At 40.3% G+C, this 21797-nt stretch overlaps 1 protein-coding gene across 1 annotated transcript in view; it reads left to right on the forward strand.

Moving 5' to 3' along the window:
• Positions 1 to 21797, forward strand: part of PCID2 (PCI domain containing 2) — a 23533-nt gene continuing 1736 nt past the window's right edge. The window contains exons 1-12 of the mRNA XM_024578901.3: positions 1 to 139; positions 4935 to 5024; positions 6131 to 6204; positions 7610 to 7675; positions 9011 to 9052; positions 10033 to 10087; positions 13118 to 13221; positions 16825 to 16900; positions 17627 to 17768; positions 19592 to 19692; positions 20664 to 20737; positions 20889 to 21014. Coding sequence (XP_024434669.2) covers positions 71 to 139; positions 4935 to 5024; positions 6131 to 6204; positions 7610 to 7675; positions 9011 to 9052; positions 10033 to 10087; positions 13118 to 13221; positions 16825 to 16900; positions 17627 to 17768; positions 19592 to 19692; positions 20664 to 20737; positions 20889 to 21014 — 1019 coding nt within the window. The 5' untranslated portion in view covers positions 1 to 70. The remainder of the gene's footprint in view (positions 140 to 4934; positions 5025 to 6130; positions 6205 to 7609; positions 7676 to 9010; positions 9053 to 10032; positions 10088 to 13117; positions 13222 to 16824; positions 16901 to 17626; positions 17769 to 19591; positions 19693 to 20663; positions 20738 to 20888; positions 21015 to 21797) is intronic.

Raw genomic sequence — 21797 nt, forward strand, 5'->3', positions numbered from 1 at the left:
GGCAAGTTGGGCCCGGGGAGCGAGGCCGGAACCGGACCGCAGGCCGGAAGTGACGCGCTGCCCCTAGCGCATGCTCCGCTCGGTCCCGGCGGTGGGCGCTGTCATGGCGCACATCACTATCAACCAGTACCTGCAGCAGGTAACGCTTGTGACCCCGCGTCGCGCGCTGTCTGGAGGGTCTTCTCTTTTTTGCTTTGGCCTGCCGGACCTTGGGATGCGGTGGGCAGCCGTCTTTGTCTGGTTGGGGTCAGATTGGACACTGCCCGTCCTGCTGAGTCTGTTCGCTGACTGCACCAGGGCCCCTGCTGCCAGTTGGAAAGCAAGGATGTTGCGGCAGACGCGGTACCGTGTTTGTTGGGGACCCAGGGATGCGCAGATGGTCGCTGCCCTCAGTTTAGGGACGTGTGAGTATGAAGTGGGGGGCGCGTCCCTAGTCCTAGCGGATGCCGAAGGACCCGTTAACCACGCGAAGGAGTGGGGGTTCGGCTCTTGTGTACCCAATGAAGGCCCGTCTTAAGGGCCTGACTTCGAGTTTTTCTCGGAAGACATAGGTGCAAGTAGAAGATGGAGTTAGCAAGTACTCCCGGCTGTGAGCTTCTAGTCAGAGCTGACACTCAGTACACGCTCTGTGTTAGCACTTAGCATACTTTATAACCTTTGGGAAATGTCTCTCACAAGGGTTTTGTCTTTAAAGCCAGTAAACGGCAGTGGCATATTTCAAACGTAGGTGTTTATGTATTCAAAGCTTTCATTCCCACTAAGTTTTGTAATTCGCATAACAAGAACCGTGGTAATACGGATAAAGGAGAGAAGAAGTGGATTTTTAAAGTATTTAAAGGAAACATTTACCAAGGTTTGGTGATAATGTGTGACTGAGGGATCTGGCTGTTACTTAGTTTCTGAAATATATTGTTTCTTGAATCTCAGTGATCTTGTCAATTTGGATACATTGACATTCCTTATTTGATACTTGTCACAACATCCTCAGCCAGCAGATATCGTTGGACAAGTGGTATATCTCATTTCCCATGTTTTCTGTGATCACTTCTTAATGGCTATTGGGTCCGGGGTTTGATTTTACCCTTCTCATAAGCTAATGACTTCCCCTATTAGATTCATGGATGCTGGCAGAACACACGTGATTCCTGGGTTAGAGACAAAGGACCGCATTAGTGAGCATGGCAAGCAGCATGGCATCAACATGTTGGCATCGGTTCCTCTGGACACCCCAGAAGGGTACCTGCAGACGTGTCAAGAGAAAAACATTGCACTTGGGAAATCCACCCATTTTATAGCTGGCCTTTCCCAAAAGCAGAAAGCTAGTCTGCTTTTGTCCAGGATTGGGGATGGCAGAGAGATATTACTTTATTTCTCAAGATGACCTGCCACGTAAATAGCCCTGAGTAATGGCCTGAGTAAAAGAGCCAGCAATCAAGGCCTTGGGGTGCCAGCACACCCATCTCGAGAGGCCCAAGGACAGTTGTCTGTTACGAAGATGTCCCTTCATCTACTGAGGCCCATTTTTTTAAGTGCTGGGAGTTTCAACAGGTATTCATTCAATTCAGTTTCTGTTTGGAGGGGACAGGTTGAATTAATTTATCTTACACTTTCCCACATGTAGTCCACTTTTTGAAATTGTTCTATTTAGAAAAAGATCAGTTCAGTTTAGAAAAAGATCCACCTTTTCCCCAGAGGTGGATGTTGACATTTCTAGTATCTTTTTGAGATCGGGTATTATTTTTTTTTAGTGCCCTCTATTTCTTTTGTCTATTTTGCAAACTCTTATTTCACATGGCAAGTTACTTTTTAAAAACTGTGTTTACATATAAAATTTTTATTTTTCCTCCAACTTTTTATTCTGAAAATTTTCAAACTTACAGAAAACGTGAAAGAAGTACAGTGAAGACCTGTATACCCCTCACCTCGCCTGCCGAGTTTGCTTTGATCCTTCCCTCTGGGCATGTGCACTTCTCTGTCCAGAACCATTTGAAAGGAAGCTGATGACCCCTTGGCCCTTCACTGTGCCTTCACCCAGGATCAGGGCTGGTCCACTGTATAACTGCAGTGTCTTTGTTTTTTACATCCAAGACATTTAACATCAGTATTAACATCAACATTTTCTAATATAGAATCTGTAGTTTAATTTTCCATGTCTCCTAAAGTGTTCTTTAGAACTTTTTTTAAAATCCATGATCCAGACAGATTACATACTTATTTTGGTTTGTGTGCTCTTTAGTCCTTTAATCTAAAAGAGTCCTCTTGCCTTTTTGCGGGGAGGGAGGCTTTTTTATGACATTTAACCTTTTTAAAAATGTCTTGGCCTGTTGACTTGTAGATGCTTCACAATCGGCCTATGAGGGTTTTCTTGGTGATTAGATTTAGGTTGAACTTGGTAGTGTGGATTTCTCACATCCTCACCTCAGATGGCGCACACTGGTGACACTGATTCACTTGGTGTCCATCAGATCGCTCCAGTGCCGAGGTCCCTTTTCCCTTGTTATTAATTTAATCTGTTGGATGGACTAGGAAACCCAAGAGCATCCTGTTCCTCAAGACTCTCACAAAACGGTTTGTTTTCATTTGTGGCCCTTTTCCAAGTCATGTTATCAATTAGTGTTTGCCCAGTGATGATTTTCTACCATACTTTCTACATTTATTAGTATTTCATCAGTTTAAAAAATGCTTTCCCCTATGCCCTTTTTTAAAAAAAATTATCATTATGGACTGTTTCTAATGCCAAGTTATAATCCAGTACCAATATTAAGAATATTATTAATATTGACCTCTGGGAGCACCTTCATACTGGTTTCCATGGCTTTTTGATATGTCTTCATCCTTCTTCAAGACCTGCTTTGCTCTTTGGCACAATAATATTTAGTCCATGCTCACCTCGTTCTTTCCTTGCCCTGGCACTGGATCGGTCGGCTATTTCTCCAGGGACTTCTGACTCCTTTAGTGGGGAATGGAATTTGGAAAACCAGTCTGAGTGCTAGGTATGCTTTTGCTACCGGGAGTCATTACTTCTAGGTCTTTTTAGGGAACACAGCTAGTAAATGTATTTTTGAGGAACTATGATTTCCCAGAGTAGATGATTCCCGCATGGACCAGCTTGGAGCCTGGAGTTTTCAAGGGGACCAGGAGCAGCCAAGAAAGAAAACTTATTCCTACAAGTGTCCAGGGCCAGAGAGCTTCACCTGGTGAGCTCTGCAGTTCATGTACCAGACCTATGGGGTTGCTGCTAAAAGGGGCTCACCCGGAGTCCAGCTGCATGGTCAAGTGGGAGGTGTTTAAATGAAAAGGCCAAAGCTTCCTGCACATGACATAGTAACAGTGACTAAAGCAGGTGACAGGTTGCCCATGATCTTAGTATCCACCAAAGGATAGATTAGTTCATTAAGAGAGCCTGTCGCCATCCCTCTGTTTTACTTCACACGTATATACACCTACACACACACCCCCTGAGGGGAACGTTGGCAGCCTTTATCAGCTTCCTTCCAAAATATTGATGGGACTAGTGTTTTGTGATTACTCAGAATACATCAACAAGTAGCCCAACACAAATGTCTTTTGTTTCTTGTTTTAAAGTAAATCCTTGGAAGTGGAATTGTTGGCTCAAAATGTTAAGTGCTTATGTAGTTTTGTTAAATAATCTAGTAGCAAATTCTTTGTTAGATGAGGTGGTGTAAACGTCCATCCCCTGTCAATGCTCTGAGTGGTATAGTAGACGCGGATTTGGATCCCCGTGGTGTTCTGGTTATGCCTCCATTTTTTTCTGGCTCCGGGTGCCTGGGCATAGGATTACTGGGTGCGGGAGTAGGGGTATGCTCCCCTAACTTGCATGCCAAACAGTGTCCCAAAGCGATGCCACTTCACCTTCCCTCTGCAATGTGTGAGAGCTTCAGTTGCCTTATATTCTTGGAGCACTTAGTATGGTCAGCCTCTTCAATTTTAACTCTCCTTTGGGCATGTAGGGGTATCTTGTGCGTTTCACTGGTGGGCAGGATGTGAGCACTTTCTTGGGTGTGCGCCATTTGGATATTCTCTTATGATGCTCTGGTCAAAGTCTTGTGTGGGCCTAAATTTATATATTTAATTTTATTGCAGATAAATTATATAGTATATTCAGCTTCATGTTTGGCTTTTCCCTCACTTATTTTTATGTCATTTTTGGTGAATATAATTTAAAAATATAATTTCCTTTTCTAATTACAAATGTCTTCTGTAACAGTCTTCCAGTGTAGAAGTATACAAAATAAAAGCCTTCTCAGCCCTCACGCCACTGTCCAGGGGGTCAGCTGGTGTGGCGTGGGGCCCTGCATTTCTTCCTGTGCTTATGTGTCATACACACTTGTTCCTTTTTCTGCCAGGTCAAGTTATGCAGTTTTCCTCTATTTTCTCTTTTTCCTTTTGCTGAACAGTAAGCATGTTCTAGACACTTTCCCATGTTATTACATGGAGAGTTATTTCGCTCTTTTTCACAGCACACAGGTGTCTGTTGTATGACTTGGACACCGTTCCTTTAGCATTGCCATTGCCACTTTTATTTTATAGTTAGGTGGAGTGGAGGCTTTTTGAATTTTGGAAATAGTGTTTTTCCCTTAAGTTGTAAAAGTGAATTTTCAAATGTCTGCTTGTATGACTGAGTAAAACTGGAATAATTCACCTTCACTAATAATCCAATAATAAACTGGTTTATTCTGCTTTTTCATGGTTTTTAACAATACATCACCTGTTTATTTGCCTTCAGAACATATCATTTTGAAAAGTAGTTATTGTTTGCTGGCTAAAGAGAATACCGACGTGTTATATTTTGAATATTCTGCCTGTTTTCAAAGTAGGGAAAATGAATTTTAATGCTATACAATGTGCTGTTTAGGTTCCATTAGAATAGTGTTTTATTTTCTACTTAGCTTTTCTCTTCTCAAATGCTTCAGGTCTACGAAGCAATCGACACCAGAGATGGGGAGTCCTGTGCAGAGCTGGTGTCTTTCAAGCACCCCCATGTTGCCAACCCGCGGCTTCAGGTAGGTGGAAGGACTATGCACAGAGAGAGTCTTACAGCATAACTGGCTTCCTATGACAAGTTTAGAGTTTGAGCTCATCTGTTGATTATATTTGGCAGCATGCGGGCTACACCTTAGACCATGTAAACCAGTTTTTGGAGCAGAAGCAGGCTTTTTTTTTTTTTTTTTAATTTAAAGTTCCCCAGGTTGTTCTAATGTTCAGAACGCATTGAACACCATTGCTGTAAATAGAAATGAGTGCCAGAGGCTTGATGAGATTCAGGTTCAACTTGCTAGGTCGATACTCCATAGCTGGTGCTCTGTGCTTCCTGTTGCACTTCAGGGGTACACACGTCTATCTGCCCATTTGTCATCTAAGGCTGATTTCTTCATATAAAATTCTCCATTAACCTTCCCTCTGATGGTTCCATTCCCTGGTGGCCATTGTCCCAGTCAGTTATGTCATTAGGGACTGTAGAATGATGATTTTTCTGATGTTGTCCTTTTTCCCTCCCACATTTACATATACATTGGATCAGTGTAAGAGTGGACTGATTCCTGTTTTTAAAAGTTCTATGTGCTATATAATCCATTGTAATGCTCATATTATCTAAAATCTGGCCATTGAGAAGAAAGGAGTTAGAAATAAACGTCAGCTACCCTGGCCCAGGACAGAGAGAGGGCGGTTCTATCACCAGAAAGCCGAGAAGGAGCGATTCCTAACGTGGCATCTTTTCTAGCGCATCAGACTTCATTTATCTGAGGTATTACATGCCTTATTTATTAAGCACATAGTAGCTGCTTTCTAAATATTTCTTGACTAACTGGCAAGAAATATTAAGATCTGTATGAAATATTAAGATATGTATTTACTTGCACACTGTTTCCTAGCCTGTGTTGGACAAAACATTGTATTCATCCATGCTCTCCACACGGTTCAAGCTTGGTAAATATTTGGTGAAGTAGTGAACCTTTTATTTGGAAGAGCTAAAGTATAAAATGTTACTGTTAACTGTAAAGTGTAAATTGTTTTGAAACAGATTTGTCTAAATCTCTACACATTGCATTCTTTCTCTGCCTGTTAATTACATTTTTGCCATTTCTCTTCTTATCATTTAATATATTAGTTGGCCTCTCCAGAAGAGAAGTGTCAACAAGTTTTGGAACCCCCTTATGATGAAATGTTTGCAGCTCATTTAAGGTAAGGAAGTAAAACAAGCAGATCTTGAAATTGCTGAATTGACTAGAGATTATATTTAACATCATCTAATGCTTGAAGCAGTGAATAATTACTTTAAAAAAGTAGAAAAGTGTGTTTGTAATTTACTTGGGTAACGCCTGTGAAAATTTTGTGAAGTTTAAAAAACTAAAATTGTAATAAACTGTTTTCTCATTTCAAGTATCACGTATGTTTTCAAAAGTTAAAATTATATTGTGCCCTGGCTGGATGGCTCAGTTGGTTGGAGCATCATCCAGTATACCAAAAGGTTGTGGGTTTGATCCCCTGTCAGGGCACATAGCTAGATTATGGGTTCAATCCCAGTTTGAGTTGCATATGGAATACAACTGATTGATGTTTCTCTCTTCCGTCTCTCTCTCTCTCTCTCTCCCTCTCCCTCCCTCTCCCCCACATCCCCTCTCCTCCTTTCTCTCCCTCTTTCTCTCCCCCTTTCCCTTTCTTGCTCTAACTATATCCTTGGGATTAAAAAAAAATTATATTGTGATCATGTATCTTATATGTCTATTGCGTGATACTTTTTAAAAAAATCACTTGATATTCATCATACTGACTGTGTACTGGTCTCTCATTTAGTAGGGTGCAGAGCCCACTGTTGACTTGTGTTTTTACGAGTATTTCCCATGCAAGGGAAATACTCGCATGGCTGGTTTCAACCTCTTTGCCTTATTGGGAAAGAAACTGCAGCTCTGCAAAGCAAATGAAATGTTGCTTTTTATTTACACTTTGTTTTTTTCTATGTTGATCGCTAAACCATCCATTCAAGCAAAGCTTTATGTCCTTGAAGCATGTGATGTTTAATTGCCTTTCTGCCTGCAGTGCTTCCAGTGTTTCAGAACAGGCTGGGGTGGAGGGGGCAAGTTGGGGTAGCCTTGTGAGATCTTTGGAAAACTTGGGGTGCTACTGTGTTCTTTGTAATGTAAGGTACCTTGCAATTGCCTGGCTCTGTGCGGTATGCCATGGGATTCCAGATTTGTTGACGAGCTAATACTGACCTACCCAGCTGGGCATCTAGTTAGAGGGTCATCGCTTATTTAAGTGCCATAGTGTATTGTCGTGTATGTTACTAACAAAACCTACCGGCAACGAGGTTCTCCTTCGTTCTCCTTCTGGGACTGGAAAGAATAGTCTCAAAACGTAATGTGTGCTTTCATAATTTACCAACTCATTTCACTTCAAATTGTTATTTGTGTGTTTCTTCAACTTGTAGCCTACCAAGCAGGAGGTCCAGCTTTCACTACAGGATCAGTTGAGAACTAGGATGTTTGTGGTGAAAGATGGATGGGCTACTTAGTTCACTTGTAGGTGTTTACCCTGCAACTGCACTTTCTGCCGCACCTGCCCTCAGTCTCCAGTGTTTCTTTTCCAGGTGCACGTACGCGGTGGGGAACCATGACTTCATAGAGGCGTATAAGTGCCAGACTGTCATCGTCCAATATCCTTTGTCGCTTGTGTTAACTGTTCAGTTTATAACAGGTACAGTGGATGGCTTGGAATTTAAGATGTTGAGATCTTGAGCTAGTTTTATTTATCCCTGTAATTAGGAAGGAATGAAAACCTCCTGGAAGAGAAACTCATTTCCCTATTTCTCTTGGGTACTTAAATTTAGCATAGATCTTTAATCTATCATTCAGTTAACTTAATATGGTAAGGATTTGGTTATAATTAAGGATTTTATTTAATTCTGTTGTAAATAATAATATTTTGTTGCCTCTAAGGCATTAAGTATAGTTATAGGGACTAGTTAAGTTCCCTTGGTGGAATATAAAACTCTAAAACCCAGGTATAGATGGACAAGAGTGGACTCGACACACATCGTCACTTGATTGTGGTCAGTAAAGACCTTAATCAAGCCTATTTCTGATGTAAATCATTTCAATGATATAGCTAAGGCCCTAGTCATTGAGTGTCCTGGTATTTATATGTATCTCTAGATTCCGTTTGCTTATTTTTTTGAACCATATTATTTAAGTATACATGGAAGAGAGTTGGTTGCCAACTAGTAAGTCTCCTTTGAATTTAGGCATTCCATAATCGATGAATTAAACTTCACACTACAGATTACACAGCCTATTACATATCACTTGTGACCATCTGGGCTTAGAGAAACCAAATAAAGTGTTTGAGATTGCCAATTTTAAAAAATCTTGTAACAGTAGTCTTTTTCTTACTTTGAAGAAAGTATATAAGAAATAAATATATTCAGTATTTTTTTAAAAATATATTTATTGATTATGCTATTACAGTTGTCCCATTCCCCCCCTTCACTCAACTCCATCCTGCCCACCCATATTCCCCCCCTATAGTTCATGTCCATGGGTCATACTTACAAGTTCTTTGGCTTCTACATTTCCTACACTATTCTTATCCTCCCCCTGTCTATTTTCCACCTATCATTTATGCTACTTATTCTCTGTACCTTTCCCCCCTCTCACTCTCCTATTGATAACCCTCCATGTGATCTCCATTTCTGTGGTTCTGTTCCTGTTCTAGTTGTTTGCTTAGTTTGCTTTTGTTTTCGTTTTAGGTATGGTTGTTAATAACTGTGAGTTTGCTGTCATTTTTAATTATATTTAGTATTCTTGTACCATATGATACTCAGATATTTGTAAGTGGATTTATACATTTTTATCCTCAAGAACTTATTGCTGTGATTTCACATAATTTTCTAAATGGTGAGCTATCCCCCTTAAAGTTTAGAGTTCTTATTTTGTATTCTCACTGTAACATCATTTGAATTTTACATGTTATACCTTCCTTAACATAGCACATCATTCCTGCGGGCATTTCAGGCCCACAAAGAAGAAAACTGGTACGTATGAATGGTAACAACATGAAAAATTAGCAATGTTTTTTAGCAGAAGCTTTTTAAAATTTTTTTCTAGATAAAAATATATTATGTTTTCTATGTGGACACTTAATATCATGTGTTGATATAATAATATCAACATGGATAATGGAATTTTAATAGTCAATGTAAACTTGAATGGCAGATCAGTCAGATTATTTGCAGTGTGTTTATATTAACATGAAGTGTTGTTTTTATTTCAGCCCTTCCGTGCCCTAAAATATTTATTAAATCCTTTTTTCCCTTCAGTTGTCAATTTTGAATTTACTTTCGGTTTTAAACTCGGACAAAAGAAGTAGACCAACTTCAGTTCATTTGGGGTGATATGATACATAATAGTTGGGTCATTTTAAATTGTTTACCAAACTTATTCTTAATTTTATGATTTATGATTTATTAACAAACTAGGTAAATAATGAAATTTTGTTTACATTGGAAAAAAACAACAACCCTTTTTAAGTGAAGGTTTATCTTACCCATGAAAGGAAGCCCAATACTGCTAGCTAGATTTTTAAAAAATTGTTTTACAACATTTTATCTATTGCATCCCCTGGTTGCTGTTAGGAAATCTTACTAAACCACATCTTTTTTAATGGAGCTGTTTGGGTAATTTTGGGGAAGGAGGATGTCCTGGGAAGAGTGTGAGAAGGTGCTGCCTTTGACTGAGGACCCCTAGGCAGACCACCAGGATCTAGGCCTCTGAGGAGGGTCCCAGGTAGTATGTATGGGGCACTTCAGTGTCTGGCCTTTGTCGATCAGGTAGCCCAAGGGCTGCAGGCTATCCTGGTGAAAGATGAGGAAGGTAACAGTAGCCGTTGAATTCTTGGAGGGGTGCTGACTTCCATTCTGGATAATAGCCCTGTGTGTTGGTGTCATTCCCACTGCTGGTAATGGACTCTCTGACCTCAGCCTCTTCAAACACACCTGCTTTTTTGCCCCTGTAGGGCTCTGCCTGTTATGTATGCAGTAGCACTTGACCTTCGAGTATTTGCCAATAATGTAAGTTCATTTTTTTATCGCTATTGTTTTATAACCTATTGGTACCTATTATTTTCATGTCATTCTTTACAGATGTTTTGAGGCATGAGTGGGTGTTAGGATATATCTAGTGTAAAGAGCAAAAGAACAGGGGAGGTCTTTACTTGTTCTGTTTGAATTGATGTGAACAGAGTTAAGTAAATATTGGTTTTCACACTGTAGATATAGAGGGAGTTGTTTCTGTATATGGTTTATCATTTATGGCACTCACTACTTTTTAAAAAGGGGATGGGGTGATCATAGATGAGCAATTCTGCATTCTCTTCTACTCTTAAGATGTGCCCTGTCCCCTGTTTTAAAGAGTTGCAACTTACTGTAGATTGAGGCAATAGCTAAGGGTTTCTCTGGTGTGAGGAGGTAAGATCCTGGATTTTAGGGAGTTGATTTCTCCTTGGTAGAGTCTACATAAGACAGCTGTGGAGCAACATTTCTCAACTTTTTGATCCTAAGACCTCCTTTACAGTTTTAAAAATTATTAATGACTTCTGACTCTGGACAAGGTAGAGTAGGCACATTTTTCCTATTCCTCCTGCTGGGTGTTTTGAAGCCAACATGGCTCTGAGACGTGGAGAGAAGTAGGGACAGGGACTTGCAAAAACAGCAAGAGTAGTGAGTTTCCTGCCTTTCTTTTTTGCCTCCCGTCTGGCCTAGCCTGAGTCTCGGAAAAGCCTGAAACTCAGGCACACCAACAGGCAGAGGTGAAGAAGCCTCAAGGAGAGCAGGAAGGGGCGAGGCAGCCCATCAAGACAGACCTCTTTGACGATTTCTGCTGCACTTCACACAAAGTCTGTAGGTCTCCCACCCCTGTCAGCAAGGCCTGTAGGGAGCCAGACCCCCATCTCACCCAGTGCCAAAGAGGTAGAGCCTCGTTTACCCTCTAGCATGGTATCAGCAGAAGCTGCTGGAACAAGATAAATAAAGTCCACAGTCTTGTAAGGTAATAATACCCTAAATGTCCAGGATATAATTGAAAATCACTTAACATACCAAAAATCAGGAAAATCTCAGCCTTTTGAGATGTTGAACGAGGAGAGAATCGACAAACACCAACACTGAGATGACACCATGTTGGGATTCCCTAATGAGGACTTTATACTGGTCACCACAAGAAAGCCTAAAGGAGCAATTATGAGCGTACTTGAAACATGGAAATGTGGGTAGTCTCAGCAAAGCAACAGAAGATGTAAAAAAGGGCCAAATGGGAGTACCAGAGCTTAAATTATAGTCACTTAAATAAAGATTACTGAGGCCCCCAAAAAACTTTTGTTTATATTTGTTAAATTTACTTACATTTACTGTATTGGAAATTTTAACTGGGAAAAATTTTAATATTTATTAACTTAAAGTAGTAATAAAGCTACATGGTAACATAATATTAATGTTTAAATAAAAAAATGACTTTTCAGAATGAACAAAAAGTACTGGCAGTGGCATTCTTTTACAATTTAAACTTTCTCACGTCAGGCTTAACAGAAGCCACTCAGACTCTCACGTCCGCTTCTGCACTTAAGACGCTGTCCTGGTTGAGTACGTGAAGACAGTCTGGCCTCACACAGACGCAAATGGGGAGGGAGGCGTACGCTAGTGGCCTTCTCAGATGACTGTAGATAATCTCTGAGCTGTACCCAAACTCCAAATGCTAGCTTTTAAAGGTTAGTTAGGATGGGGCCTCTGGAGCTTAGCAGTGAACTTTTTCTGCTGTTACATCAAAATCCACAGGCAAGCCATGTGCCCAGAATGGATGTTTTTTACCCTTGCCTGATTTTGTAACATACATTGAACATTTGGAAATTTTTAGTTCACTGAGTTATGCAGATGTTCCCAATGTTGATATATTTCATTAGGTAAAAACAAAGAACAACAACAACAAAAATTCTACATTTGTTAATATCCACAGTGACCTTGTCAGAAAAGTGTTGATGTAAAAGAAATCTGCCAAGTTCATGGTGGTCCATACAAGTTTTCCAAAATTCTTGTTTTTTTCTTGAAAGTGCAAATATTGTCATTGGCAACATAGACTGTCAGTTGTTTGCCTGGAAGTGACAGGCTGCTTTCCCTCACTTTCAGGCATTCCTGGATTGCCTTGCCTGTCTGCCAGCCGTTTGTCCCGTGGTGCAGCCGGCAGCTGCACGTGTCCTAGCCCTCAATACAGCCGCCTACTTCAGTGTGTGGCACCCGCGCTTTGTGCGTGCTTCCTGTCTCAGCACGAGGGATTTAAACACTTCTGTGTTCGAGGACGGGGACGATAAAATTAATATTTGCGGCATCATTAAGAACATTTTAAAGTGAAATTGACTTTATTAGGCGATTGGTTAACTGATGGGCTGTAAATAGATTATGTGAAGGAAGCGATGACTAGTTCAATGTGGTGCCCCTGGGAAGGCTCTAGTGGTTTCACCAACTATTGTGTTTGCACCGTCAGTGCCAGCGGCGCAAATGTCAACATGATAGAAATAACAGCTTAACGTTACCATGAAAATAGTTTCCATTCTGTGGGCCGTCTTGAAGCCTCTCAGGAATTCATGGACTATACTCTGCAAAAACCTGTGAAAGGGAGAATACGCGTGGGAGGAAACTGGTTCTCCTTAAATGGAGACTATCCTAACAACAAGGGAAGACTCAGACCTGGTAATGACTTTGGTATCTATGGAAAGTGTGTGTTTCAAGGACTGGCTGCGTGTAGAGGAAGGGAAGGTCAGTGACTGAGGGAACAAAAGCAGGGTCACAGGCAATGTAGGCTTGAAACAGTGGTGACTGACTTACTAGCTTGAATCTGTTGGAGAGAGAGTTGATTTGTGGAAGAGGTGAACTGAGGTATAATTTCTCAATTTTTAAAAATATCGTAGTATAGAATAGATGATTTCACCAGAACCTTTGGGACTTCAACTGTTCGCTGTAGCCATTTTATTTTCTTCTAGCTGCACTGTGACTTTCTTTCTTAATTAAGGAATCTAGCAGAAAAAGAAAGTAAGTGTTTTTATATTCTATTAGGCAGATCAGCAATTGGTTAAGAAAGGAAAAGGCAAAGTTGGGGACATGTTGGAAAAAGCAGCTGAATTGTTGATGAGCTGTTTCCGCGTCTGTGCCAGTGACACGTGAGTAAGGTTTTAGAGGCTGAGCTGTTCCCAGTCTGCTCTCATCACACAAGTCCCTTCCCTGACCTTTGTCTGTTGTTGACGTTTGTTTTACTTCTGCATGTGTAGTTATCACACAATCATTTTATTTTTTGCTTTAAACAGTCATTGTTTTGTACGGAAATAAGAAAACAAAAAAAATAGTCTTTTATGCTTACTTACTTATTTACCATTTGAGCTCCTTAATCTTCCTGTAGATCTGAGTTTCTGTCTGGTACCATTTCCCTTTACTCTGAGAACTTGGTTTAGCATTTTGTGTTTAGTGTAGGTCTGCTGACAGTGATTATTCTAAACTTCATTTTTCTGGAACTATTTTGTCTTCATTTTTGAAGGATCTTTTTGCTAGGTGAATTCAGGATTGGACTTTTTTTCTTTTAGTACTTTAAAATGTCATTCCATCAGCTTCCCTATGTTTTTGATGAAAAGTCAGTCGTCATTGTTATTGTTGTCTCTTGGTACATAATGATTCTCTTTCCTCTGCCTGCTTTCTTTTCACTTTGGGCTTTCAGGAACTGGACCCCCATATACCCTGTGTTTCTCTCTCTCTCCTATTTATTGTTCGCTGGGCTTCTTGGATCTGTGAATTTATGTTCCTTATCAGATTTTTTTTTGATTTAAATTTTTTATATTCTTCAACTATTTTTGACCCCATTTTTTCCCTTCTCTTCTGGAACTCCAATTACATACATGTTAGACTACATGATATTATTCCACAGGGCACTGATGCTCTGTTTATTTATTTTTCCATCTTTTTCCCTGCCTCTGTTTCATTTTGGGTAATTTATGTTGACCTTGTCTCAAGTTGACTGTTCTTATTGCTCACTATTTATTTTTTGATTCTAGACTTTCCATCTGATTCAACTTTAGAGTTTCCATTTTACTCCTGAAACTCCAGCTCTTCACCCATTATAAAATCATGCCTATTGGATTGAGAGTTTTAGGATATTGTAAAACAAAGAAAGAAAAAGTAAAGTTTTCCATGTGTAAATAAACAAGCAAGATCTCTTATTCCCAGAAAAGTGTTCCAGCTTCTCATGTCTCACCACTCTGGCCCCACCAGCCCCTCCTCAAAACACTCCACCCAGGCCGGACTTACAACAGTGCCTCAGGATACTTGCCCACAGAGGCTTTCCACACACGCCGTTTCCTTTGCCTGGCATGCCTGTCTCCCCAGCTTTTCATCTGGTGGTCTCTGCCCATTTCACAGCTTTCTGCCTCTCTAACACTTCCTACCACCAAAGCTCAGAGTCGGTGAGATTCTCCTTTTATGAACTCCTATAGCAGACCGTACTTCGTGTTAACTGCATCAGAAGTAACTATCTGGATGATGCGTGTTTGATTGAAAGTCCATGAGGGCGTGCGTGCTGCTTTTACACAGTGTCTCTCACGCCACAATAGCGTTCAGTAAACGCTTATTACATGGATACTCGGAGTTCTGTTTGGTTGTATATTCCTGCACAACAGTGATCTTCATGACCTTGGATTTGGCAATGGTCTTCTTAGGGGTGAAACCAGAAGTACAAGCAACCGAAGGAAAAATAGATAAGTTGGACGTCATCAAAATTAAAAACCTTTGTGCTCCAGAGGACACTATCAAAAAATGAAAAACAACCATAGAATGGGAAAAAAATATTTGCAAATAATTTAACTGGTAAAAGCTCAGTATCCAGAATACATAAAGACTGTTACAACTCAACAATAAAAAGACAAATAATCCAGCCAAAAATGGGCAAAGGGTCTGAATCAACATTTCTGCCAAGATGCACAATGACCATTAAGTCCACAGAAAGGTGCTCAACATCATTAGCCACCAAGGGAATACAAATCAAAATCAGAGTGAGCTGCCACTTCTGTAGGATGGCTAGAATCAAAAAAGACAGACAGTGCCAGTATGGGCAAAGATGTGAAGCAATTAGAACCCTTGCACATAGGTAGCAAGAATGTAAATCGGTGCAGTCACTTTGCAAATCAGCCTGACGGTTCTTCAAATAGTAAAACCAGAGCAACCGTATGTCCCAGCACTTCCACTCCTAGGCATAGACCCAAGAGACAGAAACAAACCTCAAGTGACAAACCTTCCCATTGGGGTTTGCTTTGTCACATGTCTCCAGAAAAGGTTATTATCCCTCGTGCCAGACTGGGGAGGACAGTACCATAAAAGTATTTTATGTAAGTTACAAAGTACTTGGATTTTGTGGGGTTTTTATCATACCATTTGAGGTAGTTGGAACAGCACTATTACTTGTTTCCACTTTCCAGATGAGGAAAATGAAACCTAGAGAGACAAGGTATCTTGTTTGAGATCATACCACTAGTTAATGACAGGAATCATATTAAGGTACTGTCTGTTATCACAAAACAGACTTTGATATTTTAATACTGAATAATATTTTTACATTATTTTAAGTACTTTTATGTGGGCACACCTTGTCTTAAGGAGCAATTTCTTTTACCCTGGCTTGTGAACAGCCTTGCTTGTTTCCATATTTTGGGCATTTTTATTTTACGTGCTTCGACCTCATGCTGTAGGGCTTATTTAGTGTTTCCAGGCAACCTGCCGTCACCCCTCTCTCTCTCTCTAGCACCCTGTCTGGGGGAGTCTACAGGCTTTGCCAAAGCAGAGCCATTGCATGGTGCAGACACGTGGCTGACTCTGTTCTGAATTGTTTGTCAGTGTTTCATCAGGAAAATTTTCAAATGTTCGACATAGTTGGGAGAATTTTATGGTGAATACCCATACACCCAGCACTTTCATCGATATTTTACTGTACCTGCTTTATCATCTGTTCATGTGTCTTTCCCTCTATCCATCTAACAGTTTATCTTCTTTCTGATGCATTTCAGTGTTAATTGCATGCATCAGTGCAATTTCCCCTAAACAATGCATCAGTAAACTTTCCCCTAAGTACTTGTTTCTCTTTTGTATTTTGAGACAGAATTTATATCCAACGAACCACAAAAATCTTAACTGTATGTTTACTGAGTTTTGACGAGCACATATACCTGTATAACCCAAACCCCTGTTGTGAGATAGGACGTTATTACCGCCCCAGCAAGTTCCCTCCTACCCTCTTCTCAGGCAGTCCCTCACCACAGTTCTGAGTGTTTTCCACCGTCATTAGTTTGCCTATTTGATAACTTCATATAAGTTGACCCACTCCATATGTGTTCCATGTCCTGCTCTTTCTGAGATTCTTCCGCGTTGTGTATTTTAGTAGTTCATTTTATTGTAATTATAGGAGAAAATACTTTTTCATCTTTCAAAAATGTTTTATAACAATTAGCTGTTACATAATATTGCTGCAAACTAAGCAGTTTCAGCTGCTGCAGGAGAGGGAGTGTTTTGCCCAAATATTTAACTGGGATTAGAATTCCTGGCTTGGACTCTTCAATTTTACCTATTAGATAAAACATCTTCTTTCATAATGTTATTTTTTTTCATGAATATTACTTAAGCTCTGAGATTTTATCTTAAGATATTAATTTGTTTAGGCAGTTTATTTTGTGATTTATAAATAAAATTCTTATATCCTGTGTAACTTCATAAAAATTATGTTCCCATAGTCGTGCTGGTATAGAGGATTCTAAGAAGTGGGGGATGCTGTTTCTGGTGAATCAGTTATTCAAGATTTACTTTAAGGTATGCTTCTGTTTGAATACTCTGTAGTATGTCTTTATAAATTTTCTCTTTCCCTGTCTACCCAGTTACTGTTTCTATTAATTATCAGCTAGCCTCCTGGCATTGCTTGGGAAATGGTCATCACCCAGCCACTTTTATAACCCTAAGAGCTAACGTTTGTTGAGTGCCTGCTAAGTGCAAGACACTATTGTAAACAGTGTGGTGTTGTTTAAACCTCAGCCCTATGAGGTAGATGCTCTGAGCACCAGGGGACACTGAGGTGCCTGCATGTTAAGCAGCGTGCCCAGTGTGTTGAACTGGGCTTTAAGTGAGGAGTTTCACTCCAGAGCCTTTGCCTGCTATGGTAATAATTAACTACAGAACAGATGGGCAGGTAGCTGGGTGGAGCAGTCATTCTTTGCTACATGAAGTTGGCCAGGTGAAGAGCAGCTATGTCCCAAAGCAGCGGCTGGGACCTGGCCCCTCTGGCTGGGCCTTCCATCTGGGGGAACATCTGCCCTGGAAGCAACTCCGTCTGAAGCACTTCTTAGGGCTTTTTCTAAAGTGGATGTGGTCTGTGCCATACAGACTGTGCTCCCGATTTTCGTATTCAGTAGTCAGTCGTGATGGTATGATGGGCTTCGTAATTCGCACTGGAAGGGTGATGTGCTTCGTAAAGTGGAAGTTTAAGTTTGTCCTGCCTGTTTTTTAAAAATAATATTTTAAGTACATTGTTATTTGTCACAGATCAACAAACTCCATTTGTGTAAACCTCTCATCAGAGCCATTGACAGCTCGAACCTGAAAGACGACTACAGCACAGCGCAGAGGGTGACGTACAGGTACTACGTTGGGCGCAAGGCCATGTTCGATAGTGACTTTAAGCAAGGTGTGTTGTTAATCTTTTCCCCAGTATTTTAGAGACATTGCACTCTGAACAGCTCTGTGGTAGAGTTTCAGAGAACACAGTGATTGCATTTTATTATTACTTAGGGTGGAATAGAGGTGTGAACCAAGTTCAGGTTATATTTTTTTTGTTTATTTTTGACACTAAAGTTGATTAAATAAAAGGAAAGTTGTATTGAAGTTTCTTTTTTTGGATTTTAGAACATTTTTATTACCTCAAAAATAAACCTCACACCCCTTTAGCCTCTCCTTCCACACCCATCTCCCCTAGTCCTAGGTAACCAGTAATCTGTCTCTATAGATTACTTGTTCTGGATATTTCATGTAAATGGAATCATATAATGATATGGTTTGATGACTGGCTTTTTTCATGTAACAATATTTTCCTTTTTGTGTGTTATCTTTTAAATTGTTAACATAATATTTTCAAGTTTCATCTAGGTAGCATATATTTGTACTTTCTCTTTTTTCTAAATTACTTTATTGTTGTTCGATTACAGTTGTCTGCATTTTCCCCCCACAACTCGCCCCCCACCCCAGCCAAACCCACCTCCCTCCCTTGCTTCCACGCTTCCCCTTGGTTTTGTCCATATGTCCTTTATAGTATGAAGTTTCTTAATTCATATTGGGTCTGAAATACATGGAGATCTCGGTTATTCTGGACATCTTTTTTGTGAGGTAATTAAGCAGCAGAGTTCTTGGCATTTAGTATAAGTAATTGTTCTCCCCCTTTGCCTGTGCTGATCACGTTGATGCGGGATGTGGAGATGGGGGCAGCATGTCGCTTGGCTGCCACCCTGCTGCCTAGAAATGTGGCGTGGAGTGCCCAAGTGAGCAGTGGGGATGTGTCCTTAGACTGGTGTCATTTCTGATCCTTGTGTCCATGGGCAACAGTGTCTACCACAGCGGAGTGGTACTTTCATGAAATTACATCATTATGTAGTTTATATCATTAGCTTTCGGAAGGACATGATGCCAGTATTTTTCTTCTTGAACTTTTTGATTACCTGGCATCAGGTGGTGCTTTATGACCTCTTTTATTGTACTCAGACCAGGGTTTTTTAAGATTTTATTTATTTTTTAGAGAGAAGGGAAGGGAGGGAGATAGGGAGAGAAACATCGATCGGCTGCCTCTCACACGCCCTTAACAGGGGACCCTGCCGGCAACCCAGGCATGTGCCCTGACCCGGAATTGAACCGGCAGTGCTTTGGTTTGCCAGAGGGTGCCCATCCCACTGAGCCACGCCAATCAGGGCAGAACAGACTTTTTAAACTCACTTCTTCAACAGCTGTTTGCACACGAAGCAATACAAGATACAAAGAGTACTTTTCTCTCCATGTCTTAGAGTCATGGAGTCTCTGATACCAAAAATAACAGTGCTTTCATAGTCTTTACTCTAGTGTTTTATTCTGTAAGCACATACAGACCAACTTCAGATTTTCTCTCACAAAAATTTTCCTAAGTCTGGGGCTTTTGAAGATGGGCTTTCCTTGGTTATTCTTCAGCACTGTTTTTTTCCCCCTATTCTGTAAGGACAGAAGCTTTTAAATTTTATTCTATTGACGTCTGTGAAGGCATTGATATGTTTCTCCTCTGAAGGTTCATCAAATAGTATTTTTGAATGCCTAACACAGCAGGGAATAATTTATTAGTGTTAATGGTAGATATTTATAGTTCTGAAAATTTTAGAGCTTTTGTGTAAGGCTAAGTGGTAGAATAAGGAGCGGGGAAATACAACTTTGTATTGTGAGCATGCAAAGCCCCGTGAGATGCTGTGGGTCTGACTCTTGCTGGTGTCTCTGCAGCCGAGGAGTACCTGTCCTTTGCCTTTGAGCACTGTCACCGTTTGAGTCAGAAGAACAAAAGGATGATTCTGATATATTTACTTCCAGTGAAAATGCTATTGGTGAGTAATTGTTATTTAGCTCTTATGGGTCCTGTTGCTTTGAAGAAGTTTATAGACTTTTTAAAACACAACAGATGGCATATAGTTGAATACAATCTCAGCTGCATGTGAGCACACCCCAAAATAGAGGAAGAAGAGCTCTGTGTGTAGCCTGAACCATGTATCTTTACGATGGACACTTTCAGATCTTTGTAGAAAGGCTTTGTGCTTCCTGTGTCTTTAAAGTATCTTCAAAAATGTAGGATGAAGAAAATAAGTTCATATTGTTTCTATTCCCCCTCAAAATCTACATTAAAGAAATGGATTATCCAAGAAAAATGTCCTTCCAGCCTTTCCGTAGTTGTCTTAGTTGGTCACCAAAAGTTATTTTTGATACTTAAAAAGCCGTGACAAATAACTAATATGTTAATTGACTAAAACATCCTCAAAGTGATCCATAGAGCTTTCTTTCCTTCCATTTAAATCTTTAAAAAAAAATTATCAAAGTAATACACATTTTGGTTCAAACTTACAGTTCAGGACAGCTTGTAATAGAAAAGCAACAGTGGCATGCATGCCCTTCCCTGCTCCTAACTCTCCTTCCCAGAAACAACCAGTGTAATTTTCTTTAGCTGATTCTCGTAGAAGTTGTTTCCGTATTTCTGAATCTTAGGAAGAAATACTAGGATTTCTCCAGTTAGCACTCTCCTCCTGTGATATAAAGGATAAGAAACACGAGAAGGTCAAGGTCATATGTAATTAAATGACAAAACTGTATTCTATCAGAAATCAGGTTTTCTGATTTCTAGACAAGCTTTTTTCCCCCTAGCATACTATGGTGTTTCTAATCCTTGTTCAGCTACTTAAGAAGAAATTCTAAGAAACACGGTTGCAAGTTTTTAAAACTTAATGCCTTGTTAAGAATGTTATCAGAAACAATTATGTTAAAAATGAAAGTGCTCTTATTCTAGAAAATTAACTGTTTGTCTTAGGGTCATATGCCAACCATTGAGCTTTTGAAAAAGTATCATCTCATGCAATTTGCCGAAGTAACCAAAGCTGTAAGGTAGAGTATTTGTCCTTTTCTATTTGGGATCTTTTAAAATGTAAAAGTACTAAAAATTGCACACACGTTGTAGGAGCACTAACTGCTTTTGATGCTATCTTGTTGCGAGATTCTGTTCTGTGACCTTGCTGGCTTCTTTCCCCACCACCAGCGAAGGCAACCTCCTCCTCCTGAACGAGGCGCTGACTAAGCACGAGACCTTTTTCATCCGCTGTGGCATCTTCCTTATCCTTGAAAAGCTGAAGATCATCACCTACAGGAATCTTTTTAAAAAAGTGTAAGCAAAGCATTTCTTTTAATACGTTTAAACTCTCCGTATGTGACTCACGCAGCAGAGTTGTCAGGTTATGAAAACTGTTACAATAGCAGGTGCTGTGTCTTCTGAGCTGGGGCATCAGTCTGGGTGGATGAGGTCCCATCACTCTCCCTTTAATTGTGTGGCATCAAATCAGACTTCCCTGGCCCGCCCACTGCCTCACAGGCCTTGGTGCCGCACAGGTAAGTGCTGAGCAGAGGCTCGTTTGTGGGAGGACTTACTCAGGTTGTGAGTGGTAAGAGAACTTTGTAATAAATATTTTAAAACGCCAGGCCTAAGAATAAAATATTTCACATTTCATCACAGCGTGTGGGACTAACCGTTTATTTCCTTTATCCGTGATCAACCGCCTCCCCCGCCACCCCTGCCCGTCAGAGAGCGGAGTTCTTCTGCAGTTGTGTTTTCCTCCGTGTAGCACTGGAAGTCGACTCTTCCCCAGGGTCTGGTCCCAACGGGGTCTGTTAGTTAAACTTCAAACAAAGGCAAACTTTTCATAGCTTTGGGTCGATTTCAGAGATATTAAAATGTGAAAATACCTGCTTCTTAGATTCAATGAAATATTCAGTAAATATAAAAGATGATATTTGTATTAGTGGCTATTTAAAATTGAGGAGTCAAAACTACATTTAATAGCTCTTGTTTTAGAGTGCATTTAATAGGTGGAAGTTTTCCTCATTCCCTTTGAGCGGTAGTTTGTTAGAGGGCGTGTTTTCTGCTGACTCAGTCGGTGCACCTGTTCTCAGC

This window comes from Desmodus rotundus, chromosome 13 (assembly GCF_022682495.2).
Source record: "Desmodus rotundus isolate HL8 chromosome 13, HLdesRot8A.1, whole genome shotgun sequence".
NCBI lineage: Eukaryota > Metazoa > Chordata > Mammalia > Chiroptera > Phyllostomidae > Desmodus > Desmodus rotundus.